Below are 18,838 nucleotides of genomic sequence, written 5' to 3' on the forward strand. Positions count from 1 at the left end.
GTCTTAGAAAGCTGTTTTAGTAGAAGAGTCACTTTAATTTCAAAACCGAGGTATACAGAACTCAGCCATGTCAATGACAACCCAACGAAGAAAAAGAAACTGCAGCCAGCGTGTAAAAAGATGATGCAACAGAAATCATCTGAGTACCTATTTACAATGCCTCCCCACGGGACAGAGTTAGCCACCAGGGTCGTTTTTTAACGTGGAGAAAAGGTACAAAAATAAAAATTGTCTCAGTCGTGAAGGATTTCTCCTTCACTGAAAGAGAACGAGAAATGGAAGTGCCGCATCTGAAGAACAGATACTACACATTGATCTCGGCCAAAAGGCCAAAACAAATAATCATCATGTGTGTGTGTGTATATGTGTGTATGTATGTATGTATATGTGTGCTTGTGTATGAATATATGTATGTCTGTATATGTGCGTGTACATATGTATGCATAAACATGTACACACGTGTGCATATATATATGCAAGTATATGATGATTACAACATCTTGCCAGACGAGTGCCAACTCCTCAGTCACTGAAAGTCCATGTGTCCGAAGATGACTTTTTAATCCTGCCAGCGACTTGCACGCCCTCAAGCAGACATGACACTGAAGACGGTCATTGGTTTGGAAGAAACTAAAAGCAACGGAACCCGTATCATCATGCACTTTCATATGATTAACAAAACAGAGCCCGGTCACACACCTCACAGATCCAAAGATCTCCATGATTGGGCGGCAAAGTTTGGCATTTCCTACATGCTCTCTTGAGATCTATCTTGGCTGCTTCAGAGTGTTCTGCGCCCCTGTATATCAGTGCCCTCCACTGCTTGCAATCATACGCTAGGGGCTCCCAACTGTCAACAGGAACATGAAATCTCACCAGACTCTCCTTGATGCTATCATGAAAACGTTTTATGGGCTTGTGCTGAGGTCTTTTGCCAAGAAGGAGGTCATCATAAACAACTGTTTTGGGAGTCGATACTCATGAAGCTGGACAAGATGACAACGCATCTGGTTCTGAATAACAATGGTCGCAATACTAGTTGTTTTGGCCTTATTTAAGACATCTGTATCAGGGACAAAACTATCCCATTTTAAACTAAGAATGTCTCTAAGGCAATGCTGATGAAACCTCTTAAACAGTTCTACTTGTGACCGGTGCAAGGTCCATGTTTCAGAGGCATAGAGTATGGATATTACTGTACATGTTTGATATACTGACATTTTAGTTGACACAGTTAGTTCACCATCAGACCAGACTCTATCTTGTGACCCTCCAAATGCGTCTGATGCCTTGCTGATTCTCTATCTTATTTCCGCATCCAGGGTGCCACTAGTTGATAAGGTACTACCAAGGTAGACAAAAATTTTTACGACTTAAAGGCGCTTTCCATATATATATATTTAGCTCTTTCCGTTTAGGAGAATCACATTATTGAGACAAAATTATTTCGAATTAGCATTTAGGTAGTGCTTTCCACCCAAAATCATCGCAGGTAAAATAAACAAATTAATCTACAAAAATATGCGATGAATTTATTACTAGCCAAGATTATATCAATGGTTGAACTGCAGGCTCAGACTCTGGGATCTTGGTTTCGATTCTCACTAGGTCCAATGATGAAACACGTGTCTATGGATAATTATATATAGATGCATATATATATATATGGGTTTATACATACGTATGTGTATCTATATACTTGTATGCTTGCATCCATTTGTGTAGACTGCGTGTGTGCATATAAATACCTGCATACACATATGTATTTGTTATATATGTATAAGGTAATGCTTGTATGGTGTATATATAAGTATATGTGAGCATGCGTTTAAATGCAATGTTTTTCTCCAAATTGTCGTTATTTTCACTTTTCTTTTGGGGTTTTATTTTCGGAACTTTAACTAAATTAACCTTTAAAATTGTTTGAGCCGGTTTTTTACGCACATTTTTTTTTTAATTGAACAATCGATTCGGAAGTAAAATTTAAGATTATCAGCAAAACCATTTTTTTTCCAAAATGTAATAATAGAATCAGTTCTCATTTCCAACATTAAAGCATTGCTTTACAATCTCCAAAGATCTTCAGCAGTTCCTCAACGTAAAAATAAGCCAGATATGTTCGTGTAGAGAAGTCAGTGATTTTGACAAAAGCGTAAAAATATACACTTCTCTTCACACTTATATATACGTTTTATTAGTAATATATATATATATATATATATATTATTTTTATTAGTTTTACATAAGCATTTATGTCACTGCACATTCATGAGAATAATTCATTCAATGAATGGCTCTCGTCTTAAGAAGGCCTCAAGTTTTGACAAGCTTCTGGGCTTGACCTTTACTCTTGATCTGAAATGGAACACGTACATCAAATCTGTTGCCAAGGCCATTGAAAAATGGTGGAATATTTCTATCGATCCAGTAGATATCTCACTGCTGATGCAATTCTCTATTGATATAAGAGCCAGGTACGTCCAAGGATGGGGTACTGTTACCACATATGGGCAGGAGCTGCTAGAAAGGACTTGTTCTGCCTTGATAGAGTTCAAAATAGACTTTGTAGTCTCGTAAGAGATGTCCTTTTCTCTTCCCTGCAACCTCTATCTCACAGAAGAGATGCTGTGAGTTTGTCTCTGCTTTATCGTTATTTTCATGGCAAATGCTCGACTGAGCTTCAATCTATGGTCCCCACCTCCCGCCAAACTTTCACAAGAAACACTCATCTAGCAGAAAACACTATCAATAATTACCCCCACTCTTTATCTGTGCCTAAACCTAAACGTAGATTCCATGAACAAAATTTCTTTCTTAGAAGTGCACGCCTGTGGAACTGTCTTGCGTTTTCTTGCTTTCCAGCTGACTACAATCTGATTGTCTTCAAGTCCAATGTAAACAAGTTTTTGATGAGCGGTTCCACTTAAGTTAACAAATTTACCGAATTTCCATTACTAACGATTATTATATTGTCCAATTGACTACTGTACACACTTAACTCTTATCCTCGAGTAGTCTCTGGGCCTTGATAAGTGGTGACGCCCATGACCAAAAAAAAGCAATATCGCCTGAAGAGAAGAGGTCTCTAATTACTTGTAACTGACTGAGTAAAACATGCTCATAATTGTGTAGCGACATAGAAATGTTTATATAAAACAAATAAAAAGTATATCTTGCCCTACTTCGGTATTGAGCACTCTTGTGTAAGCTTTGTTAAAAATTCAGTGGTTGCTTCACCTCTGTTAAATATCAACCTGGAATAATTATATATATAAGTGAAATTGTCTGTGTGTGTGTGTGTGTGTGTGTGTGTGTGTGTGTGTGTGTGTGTGTGTGTGTGTGTGTGTGTGTACATTTCCCTTCCCAATTACTCTGTCAATTTTCAGTTTACAGACTCGAGATTTGGCATAAGGGGTATTGAGATTTGAGAAAGTCTTTTTAATTGATTTTCGGACAGAAATTTGGCTGTCAAAGAGTCAAATTCAACGATTTTACCTTTGAAAACTCTACAAAACTCCTCCGCCAATTTTGGGTCTAAGCACTTGAAATTTTAGCTGTAGGTTACTTGAACATGGATCAAACTTTTTGATTGGATTGGAGCCCAAAACAATAAATGTTAAGTGGTCAAAATTGGGGTCAAAGTTAAAAAAAAAAAATTTGACGTCTCAGACAATTTTTGGTTTAAACGTTTGTTAATTTTACATAAATTGTATTCAGACACTGGGCAAACTTTTTAATCATTCTTTTGCTGAAAATTTGGCTACCAGGAAGACAAAGTTCAAAGTATTTTACCATTGCGGTCTTAGCAAATTATTCAGCAAATTTTGGGTTTAAACATTTGCAATTTTACATAAAGAGTATTCAGACATGCAGCAAGCTTTTTAATCTGTTTTTGAGCGAAAATTTGGCTGTCAAGAGGTTAAAATTAAGAGTTGACCTTTTCAGACTCTATCAAACTCCTCCGCCAATTTTGGGTCTAAACACTTGAAATTTTAGATGTAGGTTACCTGGACATGAGTCAAACTTTTTAATATATATATATATATATATATATATATATATATATATATATATATATATATATATATATATATATATATAAAGTTATGAATAGTACATAGGGCCCGAGCAAAAATCTGGGCTGAACTGCTATTATTTTAAAAAGCTGCATCCTCATAGAATATTAGGAATAAAAGACTATACTGATTTATCTTTTCCCCACTACCAGATGAACAAAGTTGTTTACAATAAACATCAAACTATTTCTTGCTATTAATTGTATACCACGTGTAGTAAACTGGTTCTCATTCTAGCTTTATCTACGGTTTTCTTTCTCTGGAACAATACAAGCTGTCGGAATTATTCACCCCGCATTTAACAATTTTTTTTCACTGCATAAGCAGAAGAGCTCGGCGTATAAAAGCAACAGTAGGTTCGTTGATAAAATAGACATGCATTCGATATGTTACTGTTTAAAGCACAGTTGACCCATGACACTTGACTTTTGCATTCTCTGCAGTGCAATGTAGACTACAATCTATTGTGGACTATGTCACTGCAGAGAGCTATGTGAAGCTTTCTCCTGATGCACTACGGTGGGACCCCAACTAGAATAGGCAATCAATTGATTTGATTAAAAAATGGGCGATTTTACTGATTTCGATGACAATAAAAGTATTGGAAGTGTGGAACATTTGTTGATCCTAATTCAATCCCAGGCAACATCGGGTCTCCATACTAGTTAAGAATAAAAATAAAAACTGATAACATAATTGAATGGTACTAAGGAATCACGGCCAACTTCGGCTGCGGCAAATAGTGTCAATATTATTTACCTTGTTACCAGGAGGGTAGACATAGTCAGGTGTGGGTTTGAAAAGCCAGCGCAATATGATAAACATACTCTGGCCTACAAAAAAACATGAGCGGTCTTGTCGATATTCCTCAGTAGGGATACATTAGGTGATTAGCACTGAACTAATTCCTTCTCAAATTGTTTGAACCTCCTAGGACTAAACAATACCTCAGTCCAACTGATAGCAACAAAGCCACTGTCAGACTGATTTATATGATTCTGTGGTAAATTCTATCAATATTTAGGCGCTTGTACAATATAGTTAACATGAAACCAAGGAGTTTGAATAATAATGAAATAAAGACAATTGGAAATCTGTGGAGATTTCCTTTCACTCAGAGTCCAAGAAAAGCTACCAGTATTTATCAACAAGAACTTAATGGCATAAGAATTTCAAACAAATAATAATAATGATAATGATAATAATAATGATAATGATAATAATAATAATAGCAGCAATAATAACGCTATATAGAGGGTTTGAATATTTAGGTTTGTGTGTGTGTATACATAACTATATATATTTGTATATTGACCGTCTTGTGATTATGTCAACGTGTGTATAACATTTAAGGTACTGTTCACAAGATATATACAGATTGCAAAACATTGAAGGAGACAATACATTCTCGTCTGGTAAATTCAATTCAGTTCTTGGTTCACATCTTTGGACCATCGGGCCTAGAATAAAGATCTTTAACTTCTCTGAAGAAAAAGATTATCATAGAATATTTACACTTCTTTATTCCGGTAGTCCTTTTCTTCTCGAAGTCGCAAGCACCGTTCTTATTCACATTTCTAGTCCGTTGAATTCAACCTGCCTCCTGAACGTTTGGAGAACCCAACTTCTCTTGTCACCTCTAAAACCCCAACTCCCTTAATTAACTCAATCTCCACGTCTCATCTTAAGTGACTTCTACGTCAGACTACTAGAGGTCAGACCTATTTTTACATTCTAGTTATTGATTTAATCGTACTAAAACCCATTTTGTCTATACTATTTCCTTAGACATTATCTTTCTAGTTTATATTTATATAACAATTTATTTCAACTAGATTTAAATTTTAACAGCCACTTTATTCTACGCTAGCAAGGTTATCTGGCATCATCCCTCATTACTTATGCTGCAATAATAATCAATGGTGAGCGGCTGTTGCAACACAGCAATGGCATTTGGAAAGGCTATTGAAACAAGTGAAGATTACTAGAAATCCGGGGAAACTTGTCACTCAGACTGAGCAATAAAAACAAAGTACATTCAATCCCGACCAACGTCGGATCTTTTTGCTAATAATCTTAATAATTATAAAACTCTGTGGACCGTTCGGGCGTCCTTGCTTGCTTGCTACAATCTAGTCTCTGTGTATGCATATGCATATGTGAGGGTGCGTCTGTATGGGCGGGTGGATATCTTAATAATTATAAAACTTTTGGTCTATCCGGGTGTCTTTGCTTGCTTGCTTGAATCTTGTAAATTTTGATTTCGGTTTCGATTCTAGCTGATGGCACCCAAGTCGTATTATTATTTTTTTAATTTTTGAAATCAGGACGATATCTTTGGTACAATATTATATAAAATAATCGATAACGAATTGACTCTATAACAATAAATCCGAAATCTGCATGAATTAAAACATCATATTTAAGTGTATTTTACAACCGGGCAATGTAGGGCGCCTCTTCTAGTCTATATTATATTTCTCTGCCTGTCCGTTCCATTTTTTCTCGGAAACTGTTGAGTCGATCTGGCCAAAAATTTGTATCGACCATTATTACGATAAGGTGCAACGAAATAAGCATTATGATATCCAAACGGATGAATAGTTAGAAATTAATAGATTACTCACCACTATACCACGTTTACTCTAAAAAATTTCTCGGAAAGTACTGTTTGAAATTTTGTATTGATCTTCGTTATGGTACGGTTCATCGAGCTAAGTATTATGGTATCTGTTCGATGCATGGTTAGGGATGAATATTTTATGCAAAAAAAAAAAAAAAAATATGAGCAGAAATGTCACCGTATTAAACCGTGAACCATCATTCTAAATTAACGAGCCGTAACTTTTTCCTGTTAAAAATAGACATAAAGTCTACCACCACTACTACTAGTAGTAGTAGTAGTAATAATAATAATAATAATAATAATAATAATTTTCTTCGTTTCAGGGAAAGCTGGAGATGTGGGTTGATATGTTCCCGATGGACATGCCCCCACCAGGCCCACCAGTCGATATATCTCCTCGAAAGCCAAAGAGGTAAGCATTTTTTTTTTTCTTGTTTCTTTTCCCGTTTATGTTTTTAATGCTGAAGATTCAGTCTGATCCGTTCAAGTGGCAGTCGAGGGTGGCGTGGAGTGTGGATGGGGGTGGCAGTGACTGGACATTCCTCGTGCAGCGGAGTGGCAGGCAGAATGGCACCAGCTCTGAAAAACTGATATCTGATTCCGAAAGTTACTGGCTTGCGGTGACTGCGGTCAGCATCTGCACTGTTTCTTCAAGCAGGAAATGTGAATGATGAAGACAGCCAACACCTCGAAACATCGGGGTCATTTTCTGTAAATGGGTGGACAGGGTCCAATTGAAGATTGTTATGTAATTTCACGCCGTGCAAATGATGGTGCTTATCTTTATTGAATAAATCCCCATCCCCCAAATGTAATTCCTTGATCAACGCATTCTGTCCATCAAGCACGGTAAGGTTTTCTGTTCATCTCTTTCAAGATATGATGTTTGTCTAAAAATTAAATAAATAAAAAACAAGAAGTCAAAATAATAGCATGTCTGAAATGGACCCGGCCTGAAAATAAAAAAGAAAAAACTTTTTTTAATTTTAACTTGGTAAAGTTACCTGGCGTGTTTTTTATTTATTTATTTTTTCGAGTTCATGGACAATAAAATCAAGCTAAAATGTGTGTAACGCCATTCTTTTTGAAACCTTGTTTTTCTTCCTACCTATCCATCTATTTCTCTCTCTCTCATATATATATATATATATATATATATATATATATATATATATATATATATATAAATAAACTAAAATTTAATTATTATATTCCGGTAATGTTCATATACCAATTAAACCAAAGTCAATGTTAATTGACCCCGTTAATTAAGCTCAACGATTATCAGTACTAATACTAATACTAATATTATAATTTCACAATAACCAAGACAACAATATATTCTAACAGGTTTAATAAACCTGTTATAATATATTGTTATCTTGGTTATTGTGAAATTATAATATATATATTTTCGCAATAACTAATATATATATATATATATATATATATATATATATATATATATATACACACACACATGGAGAGATGGAAAGCGAAAAACCATGTTATATGTTCATCAACATTTCAAGACTTCCTTAGGATGATTAAACTGAATAAAATAAAATACCAGTACAATATTTGAAAATGCATTTCTTCTATTTCAGGACGATATCATTGGCAATTCAAAATGTGTATAGCGTTGTGGAAAAATCGTTAAGTCTGTATCAAATAAATCTCATGACAATAATAGTCAATAAGCATCTCGGGTCTAAGTCGATTCGGTGATTTTACAGCTGTTTTCCGGTCCAAGTTAAACAAACGCTGTAACTTGTTTGATTTGTGGGCCGTCGATGTTGCTGTTAAGTGTTTTTTTTTTTTTTTTTTTTTTATTAACGATCATGCATTTACTCTTGGGCTTGCTTATAAAAAACAACAACTAATCAGTTAACTGGTAATAAATAAATAATGATAAAACAACACAGAAGCTAAATTATGCTTTGTTTTTAATGGAGATAAGGCGGAAAGCCAATTGATGTAAGAAGCTAACAAGAGCAAAAGGTAATTATCGCAAAGACAGATGTTCATTGACCTTAGTCTTGATTAAAAATCAAGGCTGTAGGTTGGAGGAAAACAGTAAGCAGGAAGGGAGTTCCACAACTTTGAAAAGAAGCTACTAGAATAATATGCTGTATTAAAATGAGGTATCAAAACAGCGAATTGAAGGAGATCACTGGACTGACGAGTCAAACGAGCTGGAACAAAGGAGGAGGGAATAGATCCGACAATTCTGAAGAATATATGCCACAATAGTATTTATAATACGACTGAGACTAGCAACATCACATCTGTGTGTGTGTGAGGGAGGGAGAGAGAGAGAGAAGGGGTTGCAAAAAAGAGGAAGGTTGGGGACAAATAAAAGATACATGCCTGCACTTTAAATCCTCAGATGGGTTAAAATATGCACTTGAAATCATCTCAAATCTTCGACGATGTGTAATTGAAGTGTAGATTTATTATTTTCTTTTTATATAATCTATAGATTTAATAATATACTTTTTCATGTAACTATAAATAAATGACACGGGAAATCTTACAAATAATGAAAAGAAATATGAAAAGACTGCTTTTCTTTAAGACGACCTGTATTGAACCTTAATGGCAACAAATTCATCTAGTTCAATTAAAATATTCAATAAAGTAATCATTTCCATGTATTTAGCAATAAAGTAATCATTTGCATGTATTTAGCAATAAAGTAATCATTTCCATGTATTTAGCAATAAAGTAATCGTTTGCATGTATTTAGCAATAAAGTAATCATTTGCATGTATTTAGCAATAAAGTAATCATTTGCATGTATTTAGCAATAAAGTAATCATTTGCATGTATTTAGCAATAAAGTAATCATTTGCATGTATTTAGCAATAAAGTAATCATTTGCATGTATTTAGCAATAAAGTAATCATTTGCATGTATTTAGCAATAAAGTAATCATTTCCATGTATTTAGCAATAAAGTAATCATTTGCATGTATTTAGCAATAAAGTAATCATTTGCATGTATTTAGCAATAAAGTAATCATTTGCATGTATTTAGCAATAAAGTAATCATTTGCATGTATTTAGCAATAAAGTAATCATTTGCATGTATTTAGCAATAAAGTAATCATTTGCATGTATTTAGCAATAAAGTAATCATTTGCATGTATTTAGCAATAAAGTAATCATTTGCATGTATTTAGCAATAAAGTAATCATTTGCATGTATTTAGCAATAAAGTAATCATTTGCATGTATTTAGCAATAAAGTAATCATTTGCATGTATTTAGCAATAAAGTAATCATTTGCATGTATTTAGCAATAAAGTAATCATTTGCATGTATTTAGCAATAAAGTAATCATTTCCATGTATTTAGCAATAAAGTAATCATTTGCATGTATTTAGCAATAAAGTAATCGTTTCCATGTATTTAGCAATAAAGTAATCATTTCCATGTATTTAGCAATAAAGTAATCATTTCCATGTATTTAGCAATAAAGTAATCATTTCCATGTATTTAGCAATAAAGTAATCATTTGCATGTATTTAGCAATAAAGTAATCATTTGCATGTATTTAGCAATAAAGTAATCATTTGCATGTATTTAGCAATAAAGTAATCATTTGCATGTATTTAGCAATAAAGTAATCATTTCCATGTATTTAGCAATAAAGTAATCATTTCCATGTATTTAGCAATAAAGTAATCATTTCCATGTATTTAGCAATAAAGTAATCATTTGCATGTATTTAGCAATAAAGTAATCGTTTCCATGTATTTAGCAATAAAGTAATCATTTGCATGTATTTAGCAATAAAGTAATCATTTGCATGTATTTAGCAATAAAGTAATCATTTGCATGTATTTAGCAATAAAGTAATCATTTGCATGTATTTAGCAATAAAGTAATCATTTGCATGTATTTAGCAATAAAGTAATCATTTCCATGTATTTAGCAATAAAGTAATCATTTGCATGTATTTAGCAATAAAGTAATCGTTTCCATGTATTTAGCAATAAAGTAATCATTTGCATGTATTTAGCAATAAAGTAATCATTTGCATGTATTTAGCAATAAAGTAATCATTTGCATGTATTTAGCAATAAAGTAATCATTTGCATGTATTTAGCAATAAAGTAATCATTTCCATGTATTTAGCAATAAAGTAATCATTTCCATGTATTTAGCAATAAAGTAATCATTTGCATGTATTTAGCAATAAAGTAATCATTTGCATGTATTTAGCAATAAAGTAATCGTTTCCATGTATTTAGCAATAAAGTAATCATTTGCATGTATTTAGCAATAAAGTAATCGTTTCCATGTATTTAGCAATAAAGTAATCATTTGCATGTATTTAGCAATAAAGTAATCATTTGCATGTATTTAGCAATAAAGTAATCATTTGCATGTATTTAGCAAAAAAGTAATCGCTTCCATGTATTTAGCAATAAAGTAATCATTTGCATGTATTTAGCAATAAAGTAATCATTTGCATGTATTTAGCAATAAAGTAATCATTTGCATGTATTTAGCAATAAAGTAATCATTTGCATGTATTTAGCAATAAAGTAATCATTTGCATGTATTTAGCAATAAAGTAATCATTTGCATGTATTTAGCAATAAAGTAATCATTTGCATGTATTTAGCAATAAAGTAATCATTTGCATGTATTTAGCAATAAAGTAATCATTTCCATGTATTTAGCAATAAAGTAATCATTTGCATGTATTTAGCAATAAAGTAATCATTTGCATGTATTTAGCAATAAAGTAATCATTTCCATGTATTTAGCAATAAAGTAATCATTTGCATGTATTTAGCAATAAAGTAATCGTTTCCATGTATTTAGCAATAAAGTAATCATTTGCATGTATTTAGCAATAAAGTAATCATTTCCATGTATTTAGCAATAAAGTAATCATTTGCATGTATTTAGCAATAAAGTAATCATTTGCATGTATTTAGCAATAAAGTAATCATTTCCATGTATTTAGCAATAAAGTAATCATTTCCATGTATTTAGCAATAAAGTAATCATTTGCATGTATTTAGCAATAAAGTAATCATTTGCATGTATTTAGCAATAAAGTAATCATTTGCATGTATTTAGCAATAAAGTAATCATTTCCATGTATTTAGCAATAAAGTAATCATTTGCATGTATTTAGCAATAAAGTAATCATTTCCATGTATTTAGCAATAAAGTAATCATTTGCATGTATTTAGCAATAAAGTAATCATTTGCATGTATTTAGCAATAAAGTAATCATTTGCATGTATTTAGCAATAAAGTAATCATTTGCATGTATTTAGCAATAAAGTAATCATTTGCATGTATTTAGCAATAAAGTAATCATTTCCATGTATTTAGCAATAAAGTAATCATTTCCATGTATTTAGCAATAAAGTAATCATTTGCATGTATTTAGCAATAAAGTAATCATTTCCATGTATTTAGCAATAAAGTAATCATTTGCATGTATTTAGCAATAAAGTAATCATTTGCATGTATTTAGCAATAAAGTAATCATTTGCATGTATTTAGCAATAAAGTAATCATTTCCATGTATTTAGCAATAAAGTAATCATTTCCATGTATTTAGCAATAAAGTAATCATTTGCATGTATTTAGCAATAAAGTAATCATTTGCATGTATTTAGCAATAAAGTAATCGTTTCCATGTATTTAGCAATAAAGTAATCATTTGCATGTATTTAGCAATAAGATTTTTTATACGTTTAAGTTTTGAAAAAACCTACTTATTACTCCAGCAGCTTCTTTCCAAAACTGCAGGTTTGTGGAGCTCTCTTCACGTTGACTGCTTTAATCCTACCTGTAGCCTTGATCTTTTCAGGACTAAAGTCAATAGACATCTCATGTCTTTACTATAATCAGCTTTTGTTCTTGTTAGCTTCTTATATCAAGTGGTTTCACGCTTTGTCTGGTGCGATTTTCATGAAGAATAAAAAAAAGTTAATGAAAAATAAGTTAATATCAGTAGTCGTTTACCAGATAGGATTACTAGTTAATAATTAGTAGGGCTGTGACAACAGAATATTATTTTCATTCTATTGACTCTCAAGTATATTAGAAAAACGTCAAAACTGACAGCTATGCAAGTTGATAGATTATTATTATTATTATTATTATTATTATTATTATTATTATTAATATTTATTTATTTATTTATATATATATATTTTTTTGCATTTGATAAGTTTGTTTTCTTTATAATTCACCTCCATTTTTTTATTAACTGGGCAATCCTCACAACATATTGTTATCGTTAAGGCTGTGACAACAGCATATTCTTTACATTCTTTTGACTCTCGAGTATATATCTGACACAGACTAAGCTAATCAACCGAGAACCACATCAGTCTATATAAAAACATATAAGATATTAATGAATATATACTCAAGTGTCAAAACAATGAAAAGAATATGCTGTTGTCACAGCCCTAATAATAAGTAACAATTTATAAGCACTCAATATTGGAAAACATAATATTAATAACAGATTTAAAAAAAAAATATATATGTGTAAATAAATTATAACGAAAATGTTATAAATAATTTAAAAAAATGTTTGTTTTTTTTAATTTAATCAGTATTGCGCTCTAAACGTAGCAAATTAATTTAGTTATTTTAAAATAATTAAAAAAAAATGAGTTATTAATTCTAGGTTTCAGGTTTCACAGAAAGATTCCAAAATTCAAAAAGATGATGAAGAATGGAGGTTATATCGAACGAAACGTTGTGGGATTAATACTTGCGATGAGAATAGTAGTCTAAATAATCCAAATAATATGAAAAAAAAAATAGTTGTTTTGCATATAAGGAGAATTTGAGTATTCATTTCGGTTGGTACAGCATACATTATCATTTGTATTAATCTACCTATATATATCTATAAAAGTGAACGTGTTTGTGAGAGTCTGTGTGTACATTTCCCTACGCAATAACTCTGTCAATTCTCAATCTACAGACTCGAAATTTGATATACAGGGTACTGAGCTTTGGGAAAATCTTTGATCGGTTTCCGGCCAGAAATTTGGCTGTTAAGGGGACAAAGTTCAACGATTTGACCTTTGAGAACTCTACCAAACACCTCTGACAATTTTGAAATTGTAGATTGAGCCCAAAACAATAAATGTTAAGGGGTCAAAGTTTTAAAAAATTACCCCTTTTTTTTTTCTCAACATACACCTCCAAACACCCGGGCAACTCCGAACTGAAATGCTAGTATATCTATAAAAGTGAACGTGTGTGTGTGTGTGTACATTTTCCAACGCAATAACTCTGTACATTTTCAGTCTACAGATTCCAAATTTGATATACAGGGTACTGAGATTTGGGGAAATCTTTGTAGTCAGTTTTCGGCGAGAAATTTGGCTGTTAAGGGGTCAAAGTTCAACGATTTGACCTTTTGAGAACTCTACCAAACTGCTCCGACAATTTTGGGTCTAAACATTTGAAATTTTAGATATAAGTTCCCTGGACATGGATCTAACTTACTAACTTGATTTGAACCAAAAACAATAAATCTTAACGGGTCATAATAGGGGTCAAAGTTAAAAAAAACTTATCTTTTTTTTTGTTTTGTTTTTTTTTCTTTTGCTCACCATACACCTCCAAACAGCCCGGCAATGCCGGGCTGAAATGCTAGTATATCTATAAAAATGAAAGTGTCTGTGTACATTTCCCTACACAATACCTCTGTCAATTTTCAGTCTACAAACTCGAAATTTGATATACAGGGTAGTGAGATTTGGGAAAATCTTTGATCAGTTTTCGGACAGAAATTTGGCTGTTAAGGGATCAAAGTTCAACGATTTGACCTTTCAGAACTCTACCAAACTCCTCCACCAATTTTGGATTTAAACACTTGAAATTTTAGATATAGGTTCCTTGGATATGGCTCTAACTTAATAACTTTATTTGAGCCCAAAACAATAAATGTTAAGAGGTCATAATAGGGGCCAAATTATAAAAAAATTTGACCTGTGCGATCTCTACCAAATTACTCAGACAATTTTTGGTCTAAACATTTGAAATTTGACATAAAGGGTATCCAGAGATAGGGTAAGCTTTTTAATCGGTTTAGGTCGAATATTTGAGCTACAAATATATAAATCTATGTATGTTTGCATATCTGCCTAAAACTTTCGACAGAGGCGACGGATTTTCACAAGATCAGTATCGTTTGGAAGCTGAACCCTTCAGACGACAAATACCGACAAATTGGCTAAAAACATTAATTTCTTCACCCTCAACTGGGCACTTTTCTACAGGGAGGGGTTGCTTTTTTCGCCAATATATTCGAAAGTCATCCCCTCTTTTCGATTGTGTAGCCTTAATTTAAACCCACGTCACTTCCGGTTTTGCGGTGATCGTAACAGCAAAGACGTCACATTTTATTCATGTTCTTTTCCTCCTTCGCGGTACGGGCTTGAGTCTGCCTTCCTACTACCCCCTTTTTTTTATTTTGCTCAACACACACCTCCAAACACCCGGGCAAAGCCAGGCACCCATGCTAGTGGGATATAAATCGCAAACCTGTCTGTTTTGTGAATGAAAGTACATGCATGAACTGTGTGATTTGGGTGAGCAGTATGCAGTTGCTGTGGTTAGTAGTTTGTGCGTATCTTTCATAACTGCCAAAAGACTCTGCAACTCCAAAAGGTTGAGGCAGAATGTTTTGTAGCCAGATATCATATATGTTGTCTCTGGAAGAAAACAAGAAAAAAAGAACCAAACTGTGTGTGTGTGTGTGTGTTTTTTTTGTTTGTTTTTTTTAGTGTACGTGAATATTTGAGAGCAATTGGTTCTGTTTGTGTGGTTGTCAGAAATAAACAGCTGATTGGAGATTTTGTCCAACCGAGAGTTGATATGTAAAAATAACATTCGGTGTTGCTGCTTGTGACAAGTCCAAAAGTGCAATAATAATTTTCCTTTCTTTTCCCTTTATGGAAATATCTCCAGACAAAATATGAAGCCGCTTGGTGTAAGGAGGTAAAAATACTACTACTTCAAAGCCAGAAACAAGACACCGATAGATTCCAACCCAGAAAATGGCGATTTATCCGCCTTTGCCCAAATCATCGCTCATGGGAGTGTAAAGTGGACCATGGGTTTACTTTAAACATCTTCGTAACTCAACTCATTACACAGTTTTCATCCGTTAGTCCTCATGTTCCTTAGGCAATGTTTCTGACAAAGTGTTGCAGTTTTCTGGGTTAGAAACGATCCAACATATATCGGTGGGAAGTTTTTGACTATGAAGTGGTATTTTTTTAGCTTCCATAACAAAAAATATCTTAATTATTATGATGCATATAGAAATGATTACAAGAAACAAAAATTTATAATTGCATTTTGTTCTTGCCATGTAATTGCATAATTATATCATCTTGTTTATGCCTTAGTCTAATGACACGCTTCTTGATGCGAAACGAGCGAAATGAAAATAGACAGAATTTGCCAATGCAGTTAATTACCCGTATAGACATCCGTACTTATATTAGTGAACAATGGAAGTATAAAAAAGACACACAAAGAAACAAAAAATATAGCAGTTGATTTCCTACCAAGTCGATGATATGTTTTTGGCGATGAAACCAACACTAAAAGAACTGCCATAGCAGCATCAGATCTTTCTTTATTGGAATGGGGTATGGTTCAGCTTAGTCATAGGAGGTGCACCTTCCCACACACTCCTACGCATTACCTCCCATCTTGAGCAAGGTTTATTTATTGCTGGTCGCTAGAGGCGCCTCTACCATGGAATGTTTCCAGATCAATTAATGAGAATTTGTATGCCTAGCCAGAGTGCCCTCTTAGAGATGCTGGCTTTCTCCACATTCTGGCCTTGTGTCACTTGTTATAGTAATAACATTGGTATCTATTTTCTGTGGTAAAGAGCAACGCCAATGAGGTTGTTCGGTCATAAAATGACCAATTAGACTACAAGGCATAGTAATTTCTACCGAACCTTTTTATGACTCCATCGTGAGACCTTTAGATTTGCAAACCAATCAGAGTTTCATGACCGCTATAAAGTAAGAGGCCTGCATTATCTCCTGTTATATATTGAATAGACACTTTGACCACAACCATTATCACTTGAGGATATAAAGCTCTCCAAAACAGAAAACGCTAACACATAGCTACTAGTGTTGGGACGATTATTCGGAATCGGGAATCAGAAAAATCGGAAGATTTGGGGGTATCAGAATCGGAATCGAAAAAACTGAAGCGTATTTTCCGATGCCAAATCGATTCTTTTAATTATCTTTTTTATTTGATTCTGTTTAAACCAAAATCTTTCATTCCTGATAATAAGGATAAAACAATAGATATTTATTGATTTTAAAATGCTAGTAAAGTTAAAATCGATAGATCATCCTTCACATTATTATTGACGTTTAGGGAAAATGTCTGCATATTTTTACATGTGTTTTACGAAAATCGGGGGGAAATAACAATCTTATAGTTAAATATTTAGAGATTTATAAAGAATCGGAATCATAAATTGTATCAGAATTGGGAATTTATTATGGAATCGGTAATTGTATCAGAAACAGGAAAATGTTGGAATCATCTCATCACTAATAGATACTCTACTTAAAGACATGCCCTGCTGGTGAAGTCATGAATTCCCCAACTGCAATCTCATTCAGAGGTGACCCCTCCAATGGAAAACGACCTAAGATGCCCTTTACTTCAGCCAAACAAGAGGAGGTCAGAGAGAGCTGCTCCCTTCACACCCTAGTATCTATGTTCATCTCCAACCGTATTATTTAATCTGATACTTCTAAAAATCAAAAGCTCCTTATTTTCCTCTCAAATAGACACTAGAATTGTTACTCCCAGCTTATACACACATTAACAAGAATAAGGTAAACCAACGCACACACATACACAATAACATGCTGCCAAATATTGGCATATGCTGAGGTCAATTGTGTTGGAGACAAAGATTACCATTGCTAAAGAGTAATGTTTTTGCTCGCTGTATATTAAGCGTGATGCTTTTTTGGAATTGTATTTTCTAAGTACAATGATTTTTAAAGTATAATGTTCCACTTTCACTGTAAATTTTCTTCCTAAGAATAAATATTTTTAGAAATAATATTTTTCGTGAGTAATGTTGTCTAAGAATATAAAATATAGGCTTTCATTTGACAACTTTATTCGGCATGAGACAACCCAAAAATGGTGGCTATGTCGTCAAATAAACCAAGCTAACAAAAAGACAAATTCATAATTCTTATTTGTCAGTTCTGTATACAATATGAGGTGCCGTCAATAAGTTTCCAGACATTTGTCCTATGGGACTTTTATTGAAAGTACAGACACGTTAAACTCTAGTCCCATTTGAAGTAATCTCCTCCGGCTGCAATGCATTTGTTGTACCGTTCCAACAACTTCAAGAAGGCCCCATGGAAGTCCTGTTGGGTGAGCATGTCAGTGATTATCGTTACAGCCTCTTTCATCTTCTCAATTGTCTTATAACGAAAGGTTTTTCTTGGGCTTAGAGAATAACCAAAACTTAAAGGGATCAAGATCTGGACTATAGGGAGGGTGAGGAACAGTCTTAATTCCCATTTTGGTCAAATAGTCTGTGACAATAATGGAGTTGTGGACTGGTGCAGTATCCTGATGGAAATGCCACTGACGTATTTGAAGAGTGCTGGCATATTCCGATAGCATCTCTTCCTGTACTTCCTTAAGACCTCAACATATTATTCTTTGTTGACTTCAATGAGAACCCTAGGCAGATGTAGATCATGCCTATGCTGTCCAGAAAAGAGATCATAAGTTTCTGGGTGGATTTGCTCTGTCTGACCTTCTTGGGTCTGAGAGAGCCAGCATGCTTCGACTGGGAACTCTGTCTCTAGGTTATAGCAATAGATCTAGCTTTCATAGCAGGTCATCATAGAATCAGGAACTGAGGGATTTGAATTAATCAGCTCGACAATCCTCCTGGTGTCATGACAACGTTTTTCTTTCTGATCTTTTCTGAGCACCGTAGGGTAAAATTTTGTGCAAATCTTCCGCATCTTCAGTTCCTCACTAATAATTGTGTGTACAGTTCCCACACTGACATCAAACTGTGAATTTATTATGTTTCGAGACACACTA

At 33.4% G+C, this 18,838-nt stretch overlaps 1 protein-coding gene and 1 pseudogene across 21 annotated transcripts in view; one reads left to right on the forward strand and one right to left on the reverse strand.

Annotated features, from left to right (window-relative positions):
* The window catches only part of LOC145279820 (otoferlin-like), a 1,618,966-nt gene that overhangs the window by 1,256,814 nt on the left and 343,314 nt on the right, over window positions 1-18,838 (forward strand). For all 21 annotated transcript variants that reach the window (XM_080131202.1, XM_080131198.1, XM_080131211.1 and 18 more), the window contains one exon: window positions 7,026-7,114. In XM_080131202.1, the coding sequence (XP_079987328.1) occupies window positions 7,026-7,114 (89 nt within the window). The remainder of the gene's footprint in view (window positions 1-7,025; window positions 7,115-18,838) is intronic.
* LOC145280583 (U2 spliceosomal RNA) lies at window positions 114-342 on the reverse strand (annotated as a pseudogene).

The sequence above is a fragment of the Euprymna scolopes genome, chromosome 7 (assembly GCF_053919585.1).
Source record: "Euprymna scolopes isolate OS-2025 chromosome 7, ASM5391958v1, whole genome shotgun sequence".
NCBI classification, from domain to species: domain Eukaryota; kingdom Metazoa; phylum Mollusca; class Cephalopoda; order Sepiida; family Sepiolidae; genus Euprymna; species Euprymna scolopes.